The sequence below is a fragment of the Sciurus vulgaris genome (assembly GCF_902686455.1).
Source record: "Sciurus vulgaris genome assembly, chromosome: 6".
NCBI lineage: Eukaryota > Metazoa > Chordata > Mammalia > Rodentia > Sciuridae > Sciurus > Sciurus vulgaris.
The window spans coordinates 61,375,344-61,393,619 of NC_136466.1; the positions used below are offsets into that span (position 1 = coordinate 61,375,344).

General features: G+C 52.9%; 1 protein-coding gene across 3 annotated transcripts in view; it reads right to left on the reverse strand.

Annotated features, from left to right (window-relative positions):
- Window positions 1-1,008: 1,008 nt before the first annotated feature.
- Window positions 1,009-18,276, reverse strand: part of SYNPO (synaptopodin) — a 56,134-nt gene continuing 38,866 nt past the window's right edge. For 2 of the 3 annotated variants that reach the window (XM_079145971.1, XM_079145972.1), the window contains 2 exons: window positions 9,350-11,751; window positions 1,009-3,676 (listed from right to left, as the gene is read on the reverse strand). In XM_079145971.1, the coding sequence (XP_079002097.1) occupies window positions 3,014-3,676; window positions 9,350-11,751 (3,065 nt within the window). In that variant the 3' untranslated portion in view covers window positions 1,009-3,013. Of the gene's footprint in view, window positions 3,677-9,349; window positions 11,752-18,020; window positions 18,147-18,276 lie in introns of those variants that run through there. The other variant, XM_079145973.1, reaches the window with a different exon arrangement.

The window sequence follows — 18,276 nt, forward strand, 5'->3', positions numbered from 1 at the left end:
GGATGGAGACAAGAAGAGGAGGGGCGTTGAGGGTACTTGGAGAACCTGCAGGTCTTGTTGAGCAATTGGAAGTGAGAGGCAAGAAATGGGAGCTGCCCATGACTCTTGTGTCTGACTTGGGAACCAAGGTGCATAACCAGGAGAAGCAAGGTGGGGCAGGGGCAGAGAGAGCTCGGTTTGGGATGAGCTCGGTTTGAGGTGTCAGGTACCAGGGTGAAATCAACAGTAAGCAGTAGGGTACTGCACCCAGGAGCTGTTCCAGCTGACGTGATGACTGGGTCAGATGCACACAAACTACTCCCGTCAAAGTGTGGGCATGCTTGTGTGCCAGCGAGGTTGGTCCAGGGCACATTTCTGATACCTGGAAGGGACAGAAGTTTACTGGATTCTGCTGTGATCCTGCCCCTCGGGCTTCTCTGCTCAGTGTCTGCTGGGCCTGAGCTTCTAAAGAGGAAAGGCAAGGGATGTCCCCAGGCAGGCGTGCCCTCACCTGGGAGCTGGCCACAATCCTCTTCTTCGGGCAAAAGATACAGAAGAGTACTCTGGATAGTCTGGGTCCTGGCCTCACTAGTGTCCAGACTCAGATGTGACTTCTTATAATGGCTTCTATTCTTGTCCTGGACCTCTGACCTGCCATAAGGAAGCAGCCCCAGAGCACTAGGCCTTGACCCAGCCAGGATCTGCCCACTCCGGCGACAGTGCCATCTAGTCAGGGCCTGGGCAATATGACCCTGAGACCTAGTCTAACTCTCCCATTATAGAGATGGGGAAGTTGAGACCTGCAGGAGTGGGCTCATCCAGAGCCACTTAACTAGTCAACTAGGATTTCAATCCAGGGACTTCTTCTATGGTTCCAAGTTTTCCTATTCTTCCCCGTCTCTACTCATATTCCCAAGCTCTCAGCCCACGTACTCAGATATTCCCACCCACTCAGTGTCCCATGGACTATTCATGCCTAGGGAGAAGGGAAGGGTTTTAGATAAGCCAAAAATGACACAGGAGGCAAAAGAATGCAGGAAGCATTTATTTAGCTGAATTCTACAGGAGGTTAGAGGCAGGACACAAGCAATCTCTAGAGGGTTAGAGGAGAGGGTGGGGAGTCACAAGGAGAGAACAGTCAGAGAAAGAACTGCAGCTTCCCAAGGCTGCCTCCTGTTGGCTCTGTGGAGAAATGCAGGTAGAAATGGATCTTCTTTGCCACTGCATCAGCCAGAGGCCTCGGTATCTTTTCTCTGGGCGGTACTCTTAGCCCTGGTTTCCTATGCTACAAGGGTCCCTGCACCAGGTAGGGGCTTTGGTAAATGTGGTCACTTATTAAATGAGGAGGAGTCCCATCTCATCTTCCTACCAACAGAGTCCATGACTTCAGGCCCTAGGAACCCTCTGGGATCACTCCTTTATTCCAAAGTGCCCCACTCCAACCCCGACTCTCTTTCATCATTACCCTTGTTTTCCCTAGCCTTACACAGAAGGTTCTAGGGCTAAAGTTACTCTGCTGGGTGGGCAAGTCTATCCCTAACCCAAAATTATACTGTTCCTCACCACATCCTAATATTCTTTCACCTACAGATACTTGATCCTTAGCCAGTTTCAGTCACCACTCTGCTGCATCCTGGCAAAGTATTCTGAAACTGATAATCTGAACTTCTAGAGGATACCACCATCCTGCTCTGGAAACCACAGAACAGCCACATTCCTCTCTGGTTCCCTCCCAGGGATTGGAATCAGAACTACTAAGATTTAAGGGATGGGCTAGGGCCTGTAGCTAGGGTCCCCAAGGTCACTGGGACGAGGCATGAGCTAGGCCAGACTGCAATGTGATAAAGAGGTAGGTGGGACAGTGCCCACTCTTCTGGTTATGATATGGACACTGGGGATGGGGCCTAAAACTGAAGAGGGAGGCGCTTCCTAGGTGGCCAGAAACTCTGGCCTAACCCTTCACTTACCTACCTAAGGTTGTCTGCCCCTGAATTCAAGCTCAGCCAATCTGTCACCATGACCCTTCCTACTTCCTAATACCATGCAATGCATCTGAGGACTGGAGGAGCTCTTGGAGGTGGTCTGAGCCAATCTATCCCCTGCTAGATTCTCCTTTGTGCACCCTGCATGGTTTGCATACTTTCTATAACAAGGAACTCTTTGCCTCTCTCTTTCCAAACGTGCAACTCCAAACTGAGGGTAATCAGGTAAGGCCACAGGGTAATTCTGTATTTCTTCTTCTCTCTTTAGCTGAGCTTTGAGCCCAGAACCTGCCATGAACAGACCCAGAAGATAGGCAGGTTGGAGGCCCAAGACAGGACTGTGGAAAATTATTGCCCTGACTACAGAAGGGATGCCCTGAACAGTCTGACCTGGGATGGAGAAAGGAGCATGACAAGGTCCAGGGAGAATCTTTCTGCCCCTTCTCTCCGGAGGGATGAGCAAGGCACCTTGAGCTGCCTTGGGAGATCTCTCTAAAGGTCACTGGGTAAAAATAGAGCTTGTCCCAGAAGGGATGGAAAACAGCTGCTCCTGCTTGGGACTTGGTGCCAGGGAGCTGGGTGGTCAAGTCAGGGCCTGGACTTGGGACATGGCCTAGGTTCTTATGAATATACCCCTTATTTGCCAGACTCCAGAGAGCAAAGAGCCAGGAGGGGGTATGGAACCCTGGAATGCAGCAAGTTCAAGGGTCCTATGCACAACTGCATCCTCCAAGGCACTAGTGTTTATGTGTGTTGATGGAAGGGGAATTTTAGATTTTGGCGACTCCTTTGTCCAAAGCTGTATTAAACAGATGAGAAAAGCTGAGGACAAGACGGAGGAAGGGTCTAGTCCAGGGTCACAGCACTGATTAATAGAGCATGAGCTAAGACCCAAGCTTGGATCCTTACTCGGTTCCTAAACCCAGAGCGCTCCTTCCTGACCACTCATCTCTGAGACTATCCAATGAGGCCAGATCCCTTGGGGGTCGCCAGGCCGGGGTCCCCCAGGCCTAATAACTTTTCTTCCGGCTCGGCCCTCCGGGGCTGGGGCTTTAGGTAGTGCAGGAGGCCTCCGTGGGGAGGCTGCCGCGTTTGAGCCTCAGGCTACCGTTCCATCCGCGGGGACAGATGTTGTAGCCGAGGATGCCAGGCGATTTAACCCCAGAGTCCTCGGAATCAAGGGACACGTCTGAGTCCGTGGGCGACCTGCGGTAGGGAAAGGGCCTGGGCGGCGCAGGCAGTGGGCTCCGGGGACTAGTGCAGGACGAGGGTCCGACCAGCAAGGGGCTGGGCGGGATGGGCGTGAACGCAGCTGCCCTAGCCAACCCTGGGCTGGAGCGGGCGGGCTGCGGCGAGCGCATGCGCGGTGGCGGCGGCGGCGGTACCCCGGGAGGCGAAAAGGGCCGAAGGCTCTCGGCGCCCGCTGACCGCGGGGAGGCGCTCTTGCGCCGGGCCGCGTTGATAATGTTTCGCGCCAGGAGCGCTTGCAGTTGGCGGCTGGGCGGACGCACCTCGGTCTCGGTTCGCAGCGGAGATACTGAACGCTCGCTCCACGAGGGAGACATGGGCGGCGGCGGCAGCGGCGGGGGGCTTCCCATGCTGCTCCCGCGGCCCGGTTCCCACGGCCCTGGGCTCACCCAGCCGTCCAGGCTGCTAGGGGGCCGGGACGCGCTGGGCGTCCAGGGCGGGGAGGTAGGCAGGCTCTCCTGGCGGTCCTGGGGAGAGAGCAGAGAGGGTGGGGGCAGGTTTTTAGTGCGAGAGTTCCCTAGACCAGGGTTTTGGAAAGGACTAAGTCTGATTTGTAATTTCTCTAAGGATAGGACTGCACTGACCAAAGTCAGGTAGAGCCTGCCATAAAACCCAGGTGACCCAACTCCCAGCCCAGAAGGCTTATAAAAGCCCACGCTATCAGGAGTCAGCCTCTGCTTTTCACCGCAGATGACTAAGGGGTAAAGAATGCTAGCTTTGGAGACATAATCCTTAATTTACTGGATGAACTGGGCAAGCTGCTTGCCCCGTCTGGGTTTTAGTTTCCTCCTCTGTAAAGTGGATACCTGTTAGCAAATAGGGCCAACAGGGTCAGGGCATACAGCCACGGGGGCAGGGGTATGAGGTTTTTTAAGGTATTCTTATAGAAGTTTAGATTATTTGAACTTTTTTTTTTTTCAAAAAGTTAAATTTGATCATTCATCTGTTGAAGGGCATCTAGGTTGGTTCCACAACCTATCCATTGTGAATTGAGCTGCTGTAAATATTGATGTGGCTGCGTTACTGTAGTATGCTAATTTTAAGTGCTTTGGGTGTAAACCGAGGAGTGGGATAACTGAGTCAAAAGATGGGTCCATCCCAAGTTTTCTGAGGAATCTCCACACTGCTTTCCAGAGTGGCTGCACCAATTTGCAACTCCACCAGTTCCCTTCAACAGATGAATGGATAAAGAAACTGTGGTATATATACACAACAGAATATTATTCAGCAATAAAGAAGAATAGTATTATGGCATTTGCAGATAAATGGATGGAATTGGAGAATATCATGCTAAGTGAAATAAGCCAATGTTTCCCCTGATAAGTGGATGATGATATATAATGGGAGTAGGGTGGTGGGGGTGAGAGAGGAATGGAGGAACTTTAGATTACGTAGAGGGAAATGAGGGGGGTATTAGAAATGGTGGAATGAGACAGACATAACCCTATGTACACGAATGGTATGAATCTACATCTTGTACGACCATAGAAATGAAATGATGTACCCCCTTTGTGTACAGTGAATCAAAATGCAGTCTGTAAAAAATAAAAAAATAAATTTAAAAAAAGTTAAATTTAAGGACTGAGATCAGTGATACAGCACTTGGCTAGTGTGTAGTAGGCCCTGGGTTCAATTCCTGGTAACACACACACACACACACACACACACAAAGTCAAAAATTTAAAACTATTAGTTACTATTATTAAGGTTGGGCTTAGTGAAAGACTCCCTCAGCCCAAACCACTTGCTATGTTGCTGTGATCACCTCCTTGTTCTTCCTTGATTCCTGAGCAGGGAGGAAGTTCCTACTGACAGATGGAAACACGAAAGGTGAGTTGTTCTTCCCTAGGCAGCACACTCCCGTTGTTGGACTTTCAGCTGGCACGAGGGGAGGAGTGTGACTCCAGATGGTAAACAGCTTTGAGGTTCTGAAGCACAACTCTGCCACGCACTCTGCCATACGTGTTTCCTACATTCAAGGACTTCCTGTCTGCAAGGTTCATTCTCATCCTTTACCTCTCATTGATTCCTCACAGCAAAGTGGTGAGGTAGCTGCCATAGTCACACCCAATTTCCTAATAAGGTAAATGAAACTCAGGGGTGTAGACAGCAGCCCAGGGTATTCTGCCATCCCTCCCCCCAAATGTATGTGTGACTGTGCTGCTCAAAGGCTGTCACGTGTCATCAGTTTTAACAGGATTGGAAGTGGAGGGCTTGAGGAATCCATGCTAGCATGGATTCCTCAAGCCACCCAACTGTTGATCCTGTTGCTCCAATCAGATTCCAACAATAACCAGTATACTATGGCTTGAAATCCAATCTGAGTTCACCATCAGCCATTCATCCGAGTCCCTAGCTAGCCAGTCCATTCATTTTTTGCCTCCTACCCAATCTAGACCCATCCACAAGATCCATTCTTTCCTTCAATCAGCAATCAGCCAAAGCCAAGCCAGTCATCCTTTCAACCAGCTGAGAACCTAGTTCCTCCCAGAAAAAGGAAGCAATAGGCAGATTATACTGTTCTCTAAAGAGAAGGCAGCAAGTGCTAGATCAACCCAGACTCAGAATCAGGGCCCTTTAACCTAAAAGAGGAATGTCATGCAACAGCCTGAAGAGGAAGTTTTTCATGGAGTGGTAATGCTGCAGTGGCCTTTAGAGACCTCCTGAGGACATCCAAGCTTACAGCCATGAGTAGGGAAGTTAAGGCTCAGCATGAGAACCCTTTTTCAGAATCAGAGTTGTGTCTGTGTTTGAGTTGGAGACTGAGATCAGCTCTGTCTGACATCCCTGGAAGTGTGCAGTCCAGCTGCCTGTGGAAGCAGAGCCCACACCACAGGGAAAGGAGCTTACAGGGAGGTCCTGGCCACATAGGAAGGAGGAGAGGCTTAAACCAGAGTCTTGGCACTTAGGCATGTCCTATACCCAATTATCATGTCCTCCTGAGCAGGAAGGTGGGGACAAGAGCTCGTGACCCAAACCATCAAGGCAGAAGAACCAGAGTTCTCAGAAGAGGAGGTTGGGCCAGGGGGAGCTGCAAAAGACTAAACTGTCTAAAGAGTTGCCTCTGTTTTTCATGGCCACTGGGGGATTTCTGGGTCCAACAAGCAGAGGGAGTAATGGAATTAACCAGGACCCTGAGGGGAACAGCTCAAGCCAGGGTGGGATGCTGGGGGTAGTGGTGACCAGCTCCTCAACCTCTGGAGGAGGGCCAGGCCTGACCTCATGCTAACTCCATGTCCCAGGACTGACTCTGCATGAGAGGGCAGGCAGAGGGGGTTCACAATACAAAAAGGCTGCAGAAAATCGGAATGGTTCACTATCTACCAAAGTAAAAATGCATCATATATGCTGAACTCCTTGGACATGTAGTAGATGGAAAATTCAGAAAGTAGCACCCAGTCAACCCAGCCCCAGCCCCACAGCAGAACACGTGTGTGGGGTGAAGGTGGGGCTGTCAGTCATTGACTCCCAAACAGAGCTTCCAAGTCACCTTATACAGTCCTATCTTTGCCCAGAAGGAGAAACTGAGGCCAGAGATGGGAAGGGTTGTGCAAGGTCACACTGAAACTAGGTATACATCTAGCAGTTCTTTCCTCTCCAGCAGAGGCGGAAACCTGATGCTTTCGTGAACCAGGAGGTAGTGGTGATGAATGTGGGAAATGGCCAAATTTAGCTAACAGGAATGGGGAGGGGACCTGTAGGAACTGAAGAGCAAATGCTCTAGTCGAAGGCTTTTCAATTTCATTTCTCAGGAACCCAAACAAGGGCTGGGGATGTGAGTCAGTGGTAGAGCACTTGCCTAGTGTGCCCAAGGCCCTGGGTTCAAGCCCCAGCACTGCAAATAAATAAATAAATAAATAAACAAACAAATAAATAAATCTGGGCCATGAGGGGCAGCATGTGTTCCCCACTCACCCTGCCCCACAGTGGTTTGGCCAGACTGAGGGAAGGAGAAAACAGATCAGGGTTCAGGGTGCCTGCGGGTTAACCTGGGGAAGAGAGAGGGCAGCCTCCACTTCCCAGGCAGCCCAGCAGATCCAAACACACGGGGATACACACCTCGCTCTCACACGGTGGCTGACCCCTCCACTGCACTGCCCAGGCCAGGAACAGGAGTGAGGGAGCCATGACCCATGGCAGCAGTAGCACAGAAGAAAGAAAGAAGCAAGACGGATTTGAGGCAGAGTGTATTGAGAACAGGAGAGAAAACAAAGTTGAGGGAAGAGCTCAGCCCAGCCATGGGAGCAGTAGGATGGAAGGTGGCTCTTCCACTGCTGCCCCACCCCACCCCACCAGGGGTCGCAGGGAGCGAGGGCCCCGGGAGGGGCTTCACCCTGTTCTGGGAGGGGCATGGTGTGAAGGAACTGAGCTCCCTTACGGCTCCCCAAGCATGCCCGCTCTGTCTGTGGTTCTGTGCAGAATGAGCTCACTGAGAAGGCACCCCTGTTCCCATGGAGACGAGCCCAGAGCTCACGAAAACTGCAGGCTCAGCCCAGCATGGGCACCGCCTCCACCACCCCTCGCCCCTCTGGGAGCCCAGAAATAGGACTGGGAAAAAGGAAGTGGGTGGTCCTCAGCCCCCAGTCTTGGGCAACTTCCATCTGAATCCTGCTGCTGGTATCTGTCTTCTCTTAGCCCCCACAAAGCTTAGTTTTGGGGGCTGTATCACATCAAAGGGGCTGGGGACGGGGTTGGGGACGTCAGGCTACCTGACTCAACACCCTCACTGTGTGAATGGGAAAATTGACCCATAGAGACACATGAAGTCAGTTCACTAGAATCCAGGTCTAAGTCCCAGGCTTCCCTCAAAACATTAGGGTCTTTTCTGTCCCTTCCCTCTGAGCTGCTGTGTGCCTATCCCAGCCAGCATCATTTCTAGGGTCTCTAGGCAATCCTGACCTGAGCCATCCCAGACCAGGCTTCTGCGCCTTTGGCCTTCTGCAGCAGCTCATGCTAACCATACCTCACTAGACCGTCCTCACAGACATCTAACTCCATCTGTCCTGTTTCCTTTTCCTTTCTTCCTGAGGACTATCTTGACACTTACAAGCCCTTCCTTCCAAAGCACCAGCCTATCCTCTCAATCCTCACAGCTTATCATGGCTAAAAGGGCCCTTGTTGTATAGATGAGAAAACAGGCTCAAAGAGGGAAAGCGACTTGGTCAAAGTCACACACAGCAAGTGGGAGGCACAGAGGGGAGCTCCTCCCCTGCTTCTTTCCCTGGGGCCTGTGCTGTCGCACTGAGATGAAGCCCAGACAGCCCACTGATACCTTACTAAGGAACCACCTCCTAGTGGTACACACACATTTGTACATCTTTCTCTAAGGGATCCCCTGGGATGTCCCCGACCCCAAAACAGAAGGATAAGCCAGGTGCAGGAGGATTGAGGCCTGGACCAGGAGTCTCCCTCAAGTGGAGCCAGGTCTTGGAGAAGGTGCAGAGGCAGCTGGGTAGAGCAGGAAGAACAGCAGCAGACAGCAGTGGTGGGCTAAGTCCACGTCCAGCAGGAAGCCCCAGGAGAGAAGAAAGGGTGGAGGCCAGGCAAGTTCTCTGAAGCAGTGGAGAGGAAACCGTCCAGAGGCAAAGAGGGAAGAGACAGGCCTGCAGAGGTGAGAATCCAGTAACAGGAAGGAAGATGCCAGGAGTGTGGGCCACAAGGGAAGACCTCCGGCCCACTGAGGAGGCAGACTGGCTGGCAGATCCCTCAGGCACTGGCAGGCTCTGTCTGCTCCAGAAGTCCCCTTAGCATCCCGTTCCAGGCCATTCCCCAGCAAGTCGCTGACTTCAGACTGACAGCCCTGCAGCTCACCAAGGCTGGGAGAATCCGCTTGGCCTTATCATGGCCTGCCAGAGGGGAGCTCTCTCCATGACCCTCCTTCCCACCCTGACGTGGAGTCCAAGACCCCTTGTAGTGGAGAAGAAGCTACTGTAGCTCAGAGAGGGGAGGCAGCTCGCCCAAGGTCACATAGCTAGCTGGCAATGGTGCAGACCTTGAACCATGGACTCCCATCCTCCTCACTAGGCCCTGGGCCGCTTCCTGACATCTTTGCTCTCTACCCAGCCCCTGGAGAAGGGGCTGGACAGGCAGTGGGACCCTCGTGGGACCCGTTACTTGAAGCAGAAGGAAGGCTTCCACACCTGAGCCTCGATCCCTGCGTTCCGGGTAGAGAAGGAGGGCCTAGGGGCCTGCTTGGCGCGGGGAGACCATGCCCGGGAGGGAGACACGGGGGAGATATCACTGCTGTAGGTGGGGCTCACGGCAGTGGGCTGGAGGCCATCCTGGCCAGGTGAGGTGTAGAGGCCTGGGGAGGAGCGGGAAGCCCGAGGCAGTGCTGGAGATGGTGGGAGGCCCGCCTTGGGCAGGCTGGGCACTAGGTCCAGGGAGCTGGGCTTGGCGGGGGAGGCGGCTCTTGGTGAGACGGCTCTTGAGGATGCAGCTCTTGAGGAGGCAGATCGAGGGGTGGCCTTGGCAGGTTCCTTGATGGGCGAGAGGACAAAGAGAGAGGGCCGCATCTGGTAGGGGGGCTGCTTGGTGGGCTCTGGGCGCAGGACCCCATTCTCAGGCAGGTAGCCATGGTAGAGGGAGGCAGGCGGGGTCCGCGCTGGGCTTAAGGATGCCACTCGGAAGCCCCCAGGGGCATTAGTGGAGTATTTCCAGGATGAAGGCAGGGACATGGTGGGTGAAGGGCAACGGGCCATTTCAGTGTGGCCTGAAGATTCGATGACGTACTTCTCCATCCGTGACTGGCGGCGGGCGTAGAGCTCAGCCCCCTTCCCAGAGGCTTCTGAGAGGTTCTGGTTGGGTTTGGGCTTCGGCTTGGCCTGGATGCGGGGTGACTTGAGGCAGGAGGCCCACTCGGGGACAGCCTCCTCAGCTGCAGCAGGGCTGGCCCTGTCCCTAGGGGCTGGCTCCTGCTGGAAGTTGGAAGCCTCGGCCCCCAGTGCAAAGGGCTCCTCCTCAGTGCAGGTGTCCCCCTGGTCCCTCTGCCTCCGCTTCTCATCGGCCGTCTGTACCAGATCCAACAGGTCTGGATTGGGGGTGACCTTCGGCTTCTCCACAAAGGTGAACATGGATTTTCGACTGCCTCTGCGGATCATCGACTCCTCCAAAATGCCCGTCTTGCTGGCAGGAACTGCCTGGCCCTTCAGATGGGAAGGCTTGGGGTCGGAGCTAGGATACAGGGCAGAATAAGAGGGGGGAGACCTAACCCGGGACGCCGGGGGAGCCGCAGACAAGGTCTCTGCATAGGTGGGGGGTGGGGTGAAGTTCCCCAAGGGGCATCTCTCCAAGGCAGGGCTTCGCTGCCCCACCAGCCTCCTTTCCACCATGGGGCTGTGGGATATTACATGTCTCTGTGGCCGGGGACTCCTGTCTACCATGGTGGGGTGCTGGGGAGCAGAGGCCTTCTCCCCAAAGTGTCGTCTCTCCATCATGGGACTCCGCTCTATTTGGCTAGTGCCCCCAGGTGCCTGGATCCCAAAAGGTCTGGCCGTCCTGTTCACCACGGACTGGGGCTTGGCCAGCGTGAGGTGGACCTCACTGTACACCTTGGTGGGTGTGGTGGCTGCTGCCAGCCCGGACATCTCTTGTTCTGTTGACATTACTAGGGTGCTGGGCTGCACATCGATGAGCAGGGAGCTGGACATGAAATCTGGGACCAGGGGTCCGGAACCCTGGATGGGGGTAGCTTCTCTGGAGCAGGTGCTGGTGGCAGAAGGTGGAGTTGAGACCTTGTCAATCAGGAGCATGCTGGATCTCACCTCCTCCACTGGCGCCTGGGGCTGCCCATCAGCACACAGGGTGCTGGGTTTGGAATCTGGCCTTGTGCCGTTCTGTGGGCACTGTGCCTCAGAAGAATTCTGTTGGGTGCTAGAATGCGGCAGGCTCTGGGGGGTGACAGCTGCTGGGGGGTTCTGATTGACATCAGTGGCTGGCAGGTTGCGGTTGCTGTTAGGAGCTGGCGTGGTGAGCCCAGTACTGGATGAGGAAAGGTTTTGGTTGACATCTGCTGCTGGGCTGTGGACCTCCGCTGGAGGAGGGGTGGGCGGGGACTCCTGGGCCTCTCGGTTTTGGGACAGGTGGAGCCCATTGGCTGTCAGCAGAGCTGCGTTCTCCTTTAAATAAACCACCAGTGGGACCTCTTCCTCCTCACTGGCCACCTTCTCCAGGTGCCGCAGCAAGCTGGTCTCTTCCGAGTACCCCTCCATACTTTGGGTAGAGACCCTTCTGTGGCGGGTCTCGGGGTCGGGGTGCCTGGAAGAGCCTGGCTTGGGCAGCAAGGTGGAACTCAAGCTGAGTCCTGGGGCATGGCCTGCGGGGCTTGCACAGGGCACTCTTGGGGACTCCTGGCCAGGCTCCTGTATCCTCTGGCCGTGGCTCTCCAAAGTGAACTCGTTCACTCTCTGCCGGCGCCTGTTGAAGAGCTGGACGCCGCGGGAATTGGAGCTAGGAGGGGTGGTCAGCTGGGCTGCAATCTGCTGGCTCCGCGCCTTGGCCTCTTTCAGATCCTTCTCAGTGAGGCTAGTGCTCCGACCCAATGCTGCAGGGAGGGATAGAGGCCAGGTTAGGAAATGGGAATGCAGTGCCACAGGGGTGTGCAGACAGGTGGTCATCCACGCCCCTCCTACACACAACCACTTCCTCTGGAATTTCATCTTTACTCACAGTTTCCTAGAACCAGCTCATGACCCAACTCAAGATACATGACCCAACTCACACACTACCACCTCCGTGAAACCTGCCATGATTTCCTTTTCAGTATTAACTGGCCCTTCATTTGAATTGCCCCCAAAGTATGTTGATACAACACGTCACTAAACTGAGTCTGAACACCTTGTCCTAGAAGTCAAGGACCCATTAGGCCCTGACTCCTTCTCCACCACCCTTGTCCTCCCTATACTCTGCCACTTTCTTTCTGTTCCTTGAAAATGACATGGGTGGTCCTTCCCCAGGGCCTTTGTACACACTGTTCCCTCTGCTTGCAATATACTCTTTCCCCATATGACTCTCCATGTTGGTTCCTTCTTGCTGCTCAGGTCTCAGCTTGGATGTCACCTTTCTGGAGAGGTCTTCCAGTCTCCTATCCCATCTCTTTGCTCTTCATAGAATTCTCCACAATTTGAAACGGTCTTCTATGCACTTCCTCAATTATTACCTGTCTCCTCACCTAGAGCACAGCTGTAAAGAGATGATGGCCTTGCCCAACTAGTTTCTCTCTCTAACCCTAGCCCCTGCATGGCACCTGGTCTAAAGTGGGCACTAAATTAAGATTGCTGACTGGGCAAATGAGCCCTGGGACATTTTCTATGTGCCTTTCTCTCTCTCTCTCTCTCTCTCTTTTTCCAGTACTAGAGATTGAACATGGGGATGATCTACCACTGAGCTATACCCCTAGCCCTTTTTATTTTTTATTTTGAGAAAGGGTCTCCCTAAGTTGCCCAGGCTGGCCTTGAACTTGCAATCCTCCCACCTCAGCCTCCCCTGCCCAGTCACTGGGATTATGGGTGTGTGCCATCATGCCCGACTCTGTCCCTTTCTTATGTTCCTTTACACTTTCAAGCTCATAGTAATTTTCTTTGCTCTTATAGAGTTGCCACTAACATTTCTTTTTAGAATAGATGATACATTCACATTTCACTTATAAAAATAAGGACATAAAAACGACATACAGTGAAAAAGCATCCCTCTGCCCCTGATTATTCCACGTCACAATCACACAACCACAGTCGTCTGTTTCTTCTGTGCTCTTCCAGTGTTACTTCCTGTTTTTACTTAAAAGATAATTTTAAAATTCACATATTTCATGGGGTCGCAAACCTGTAATCCCAGCAACTTGGGAGGCTGAGGCAGGAGGATCATGGTTCCAAAGCCAGCCTCAGCAAAAGTGAGGTGCTAAGCAACTCAGTGAGACCCTGTCTCTAAATAAAATACAAAATAGGGCTGGGGATGTGGCTCAGTGGTTGAGTGCCCCTGAGTTTGATCTCTGGTACACCTCCCCCCCAAAAAAAATTCACATATTTTAACAGTAGAAAAGTAATAAATTGGGCTAATTCAGCAGTGATCACACTGAACATTGCATCCTTCATCTTCATCCTCACATGCATGCCATAAGATGAGTGTTACTTCCCGTTTTGTAGAAGAGAAATACAAGGTTCCACTGAGACTTGTAAGTAACTGACCCAAGGTCACAGAGCTAAGGATGGCAAAGCTGGAGTCAGTCCCCAGCCCATGCACGAGGTTCCTTGGAAAAGCAGGAGGAGGAGAGCTTGGTGATGGTGCAGGTCCAGTCTGGGAACTGAGGTCAGGGATCAGGCCCCTATTAAGTTCTCCTTCTTTCTCTGGTGCCCAGTTGGTACACAGTCAGTGCTCAATTTGTGCTTGTTGAACAACAAATGAACAAATGGATATATGAACAAATGAACTGATGGACAGATGGAGGGATCAGCCTGTGGCCAGGGTCATGAGCTTAGTCAATGGCTGAGAAAATTCCTTCCTCTGTCACCCCTCTCCCCGCTACTGTGGGAAGCTAATTAGTTCTTGAGGAATGTGACCCTGCCCTCCCTCCCACTTGTCCTCATTAGCGCTGGCCATGACGTGCCTAGTGGGTCTCCAGGGATAGTCTTTCTAGGCACCCTGCCAGCCAGGCTCAGAATTCCTGGACTCCCAGGGCTGCAGGGGCCCTTATACGGGAGCAACTCCATTGCCACTCCATTTTATAGATGGCGAAACTGAGGTTCCACAGAGTAGCCCGGGGCAGAGCCTTCTGACTCTGGAGTCAGTAGGGAGGCCAACAGAGGGAGAATGGCGGTTTCACCAAGTCCAGGTCAAGCAGCCACAGGCTGGTGGCCCCAACTCCTTCTTCCCTGCCTTCTAGAGCCTGAATTTCTCCCACCTGTTGGAGACAGTGAGTGCACACAGCCCGCCCCACGTGGGGCCTCTGGGAGGATTCCTCTAAAGTTTGTGTCACCCCATCAGTAAAAAATGAAGGGCTAAACCAGGCGTGGTGACGCATGCCTGTAATCTCAGTGACTCGGGAGGCTGAGGCAGGAGGGTCACAAGTTCAAAGCCAACCTCAGCAATGGCAAGGCGCTAAGCAACTCGGTGGGACCCTGTCTCTAGATAAAATGCAAAACAGGGCTGGGGATGTGGCTCAGTGGTCGAATGCCCCTGAGTTCATCCCTGGTACACACACACACACACACACACACACACACACACAAAATCGAGGGCAAAAGCCAGGTGCAGTGGCATGTAATTTCAGCCACTCAAGAGATCCAGGCAGAAGGAAGGCAAGTCCAAGGCCAACCTGAACATCTAAGCAAGACCCTGTCTCAGATAAAAAAAAAAAAAAAAAAAAAAAAAAAAAAAACCCACAAGGGCTGGGATTTAATTCTGGTAAGAGGGCCCATGGGTTCAATCCCCAGTACCACAAAAAAGAAAAAGAAAAAGAAATGGTTTAGCTAGTTTGCTCCCCTGGGGAGCTGTAGTGGAAGCTGCCAGCCACATAGGGTACCCTGAGAGGTTGCTCAGCCTATGCAGTGTATGTTTCTGCTCTGCTTGGAACCCAGACCACCTGCCCGAATCCAAGTCATTTGCTAGCCGTGTGACCTTAGCAGGTTCTTGCATCTGAGCCACAGTCTCCTTAACTGAGAAGTGGGGTGAAAGCACTTGATGGCAGTGTTGGGAGGCCACTTGAGGTCATGAATGCCAGAGGCTTACGGTCATCAAGCCCAGGTGGATGGAGCAGAGGGCTCATGCCACCCTGGGAAGAGTTGGCAATTGGTGCTCCTACTCTACTCCCTGGAAGAGGTGAGATGTGCTTCCAGCAAAGGAGATTCACTCCATAGGTCAGGGTCCCCAGGGTCACACAGCACAGGATCCCAGAGTTATGGGGAAGAAGAGTGTATGACCCCAAGTCACAGAATCTCAGTGGCCACCAGCACAGGGTCCAGTTCCCCCACACAATTTTGCATCTCCCAAACCGCACCCCTGACATGAGGTCACCACCCCAGAGAGGTGCCTTCCACCCGTGACCACTCCTCAGCAATAAACTGCCACTAACTTCCACTGCTAGGTGTGCCTCTGCCCCCAGCACCACACACATACAAAAAGCTTTCTCTTTCCACCCTGACAATCCTGCAGAGATTCACAAATTCAAATCCACAGGACATGGTCAGGATAATCATTCCAAGTTCCACCAATGTTTCTTAATGACCCAATGGCAACGACAGTAGCTCAGGTTTATTGGGCAGGTACCATGTATCTCTACCTGGACTTTACACATACTATTTAATACAATAGTTCAATAAGGTACAAACTTGTTACTATGCAGATTTTATTGATAAGAAAACCAAGGCTCAGAGAGGTAAAGTGAGCTGCCCAACATCACAGAGCTGGGTTTACACCCTGCTCTATATGGCTACAGAGAGTGCCAAGCTCCTGGCTGGCAGGTTCTCCAAGGGTGAGAGACTCATGAAAAGTGCTTCAGTGTGGGAATATTTCAGACCTTTCAATGCCCCAGCTTCTTTCTGCTTTTCTCCTTACTTTTTTGCTTCAATCTCATCCCCCAGGATGGCTCTGAAAGGCCATGGATTTAGAAAATCCTCAAATGCCAGAGTGTGACAGGCCCTTAGGAATAAACTGGCCTGGGAGGCTCAGAGGGAAAGAGTCACAAAGGAGGACATGCACTCAGGACCAGCTCTAAGTCGGGCTCCACGCACAGCCACACTGCTGCTGCTGAGCGCTTCCCACACCTCTCAGCTTGTAACTACCCCAAGTCACTGGTCTGAGACAGGAGGAATGGCAGAAAAAGCCAGAGGGGAGTGAGCTCTGCCCTGAGGACAGCTCCCGCACCCCCACACCAGCCTGCAGTGACTGCACAGAAAAGGAATTCAGCAGGAGGTTTGGACCAGACCCAGCCAACAAACCAGATGATTTTTGCCACCCTGCACAAACAAAGCTGAAAGAAGGGGGAGGGCTTGACCAAACACAGTCACCCTCAGTCCCTGTCCAGGGCTCTAGGGAGCAGCTCCATCTAAAATTCCCCAGCCTAGGGAGGGGAAAAGGAGGAACTAGGGAATGCAATTGACCACATTATGCTGAGTGCATGTGCCAACATCTAGCAATGAAGCCCACTGTTATGTAAGATGAAAATGCACCAGTTTAAAAAAATCTTAGAAATTAAAAACATAATAAATAAAAAAAAAAAAAATTCCCTGGAACTAGGGAACTGCCACCTGTAGCAAGAGTCACCTGTTCTAAGACTGTGCTCCCTAGTTTCAGAGAGACAAGAGGGGACCAAGGCCCACAGGAGATGTGCCTGGCTGGGGCCTGCACCTGTGCAGGTCATAGGGGCCCCGCCGCCAGCAGTCTCGGCCTCTGCAGGGCCAGGTTGGGATGTTAGCCCACCCTGGACATTGGATCTGGCCTTCAAGGGAGGAAGGGGTGGAGGGCAGATGCAAGGAAGAGCTACCTGGGGTCAGCAGACTCTGTCCAAGAGGGTAAGTCCCCAGGTGGGGGAGGGGTAAGTAGCCCCAAGCGCTGCCTTGGGAGGACTGCAGCAGCTGCCTAGTCACCGGACCTCAGCACAGCCCAGGTGCAGTGCTGTGCACTTGATGCTCATCTTATTTCAGCCTCAAAACCCCAAGAAATAAGCACTGTTAATTCTCCCCATTTGCACATGAAACCAAGGTTGAGATACCTGCCCAGGCTCATCCCACGTGTCCGGGGCAGAGCTGGAATTCAAAACTCAGAAAGCTTGGCTGCTAAGTCTCATCTCCTAACCACTTTTTCTTCTAGACCAATTCAAGGGAGGAGCATCAAGAAGGGCTCCAGGGCTCCTGGATGATGGACTGCACAGCCCTGTTTCCTCATCCCATGATCGGTGCCTTCAGCAGTGCCCTCTCCCCTGAAAACTCAGCTGCCTAGAACAACTCAGGCATTCTCTCCCTTCTTCCTCCCAGTGGGAGAGCTGGAAAACTCATTTTTACTAAGGTAGAAATGACTGATAGGGTATGAAAAATCAGTGGAGTGGAAAGAGCATGAGGTTGGGAGCCAGGAGACCCCCAAGTTCTAGTTTTTCCCTATCACCCTCTGTGGGCAGCTGCCTGTCACCCTCTGAGCCTGCCTGGACCGAGAATCTGAAGGAAGGGGGTGAGGTAGGTACAGGGAAGCCAGAGCGGAAGTTCTAACAGGGAGAATGAAAGGAAATGCTTCTTCACACAGCTGCCGTCAATGGAAATGTCCAGGCCCAGATCGAGTCGGGTAGACAGGGAGCCAGATGTAGGAACAGAGACTGGCGCGGGATAGCCCATTGTGGCTGCGCTAGAGTCTTGGCAGCAGGATGGGTAAACAGTTTGGGTAAGCAGCTCCCCTGGTGGGATCAGGAAGGAACCAATGGCTGGCCTCTGCACAACCTCTGGCTGGGCTGGGGGCAGGAAGATGAAGAGGCCTGAGTAATGGTCTGGCTACCTAGCCAGCACTGGCCTTGCATCCTCCCCACTGAAAGGAGGAAATGACACATTCTCCAAGCCCCAGGCAGCTCTGCAGTCAGCCCTGGGCAGAGGAGTGCAACCCCACTGAGACCAGCAGATGGAGAAAACCCCTACTTGGGTGGGAAGGATTGCAGGCACAGGGGACACAGGAATGGGAGTGGGGAGACCCAGCCTGGCCACTAATAGGCCGACAGAAGTCACCCGTATGCATCTCCATTGATGCCCAAAGTGGAAGCTAAGATCAGAAACAGGATGCCACATGCCCTGAGTCACACCCCCAGCCTCAAAGGCACCTCTGAGTGCTCCTCTTACTCACTCCAGCTGGGTCCTCCCCACAGCCCAGCTCTCCCCGGGGTGCTCTCGCCGGCTGCAGGGACTCCGTTCTCAAAGCCTCCAGGAAGGCGCCCAATCACCCGGTTGCCGAAGAGAGGAAAATCCCACCTCGACAGCAACACGGAGAAGCTGAATATGACTTCTCTCCTCCACAGATGACTCAGCCCAGCTCTTTATCAGGAAAACTGATTTTGCAACAGCCTTTTAAATGGCCTCTCCACCCCCAGTCTCTTCCCCCG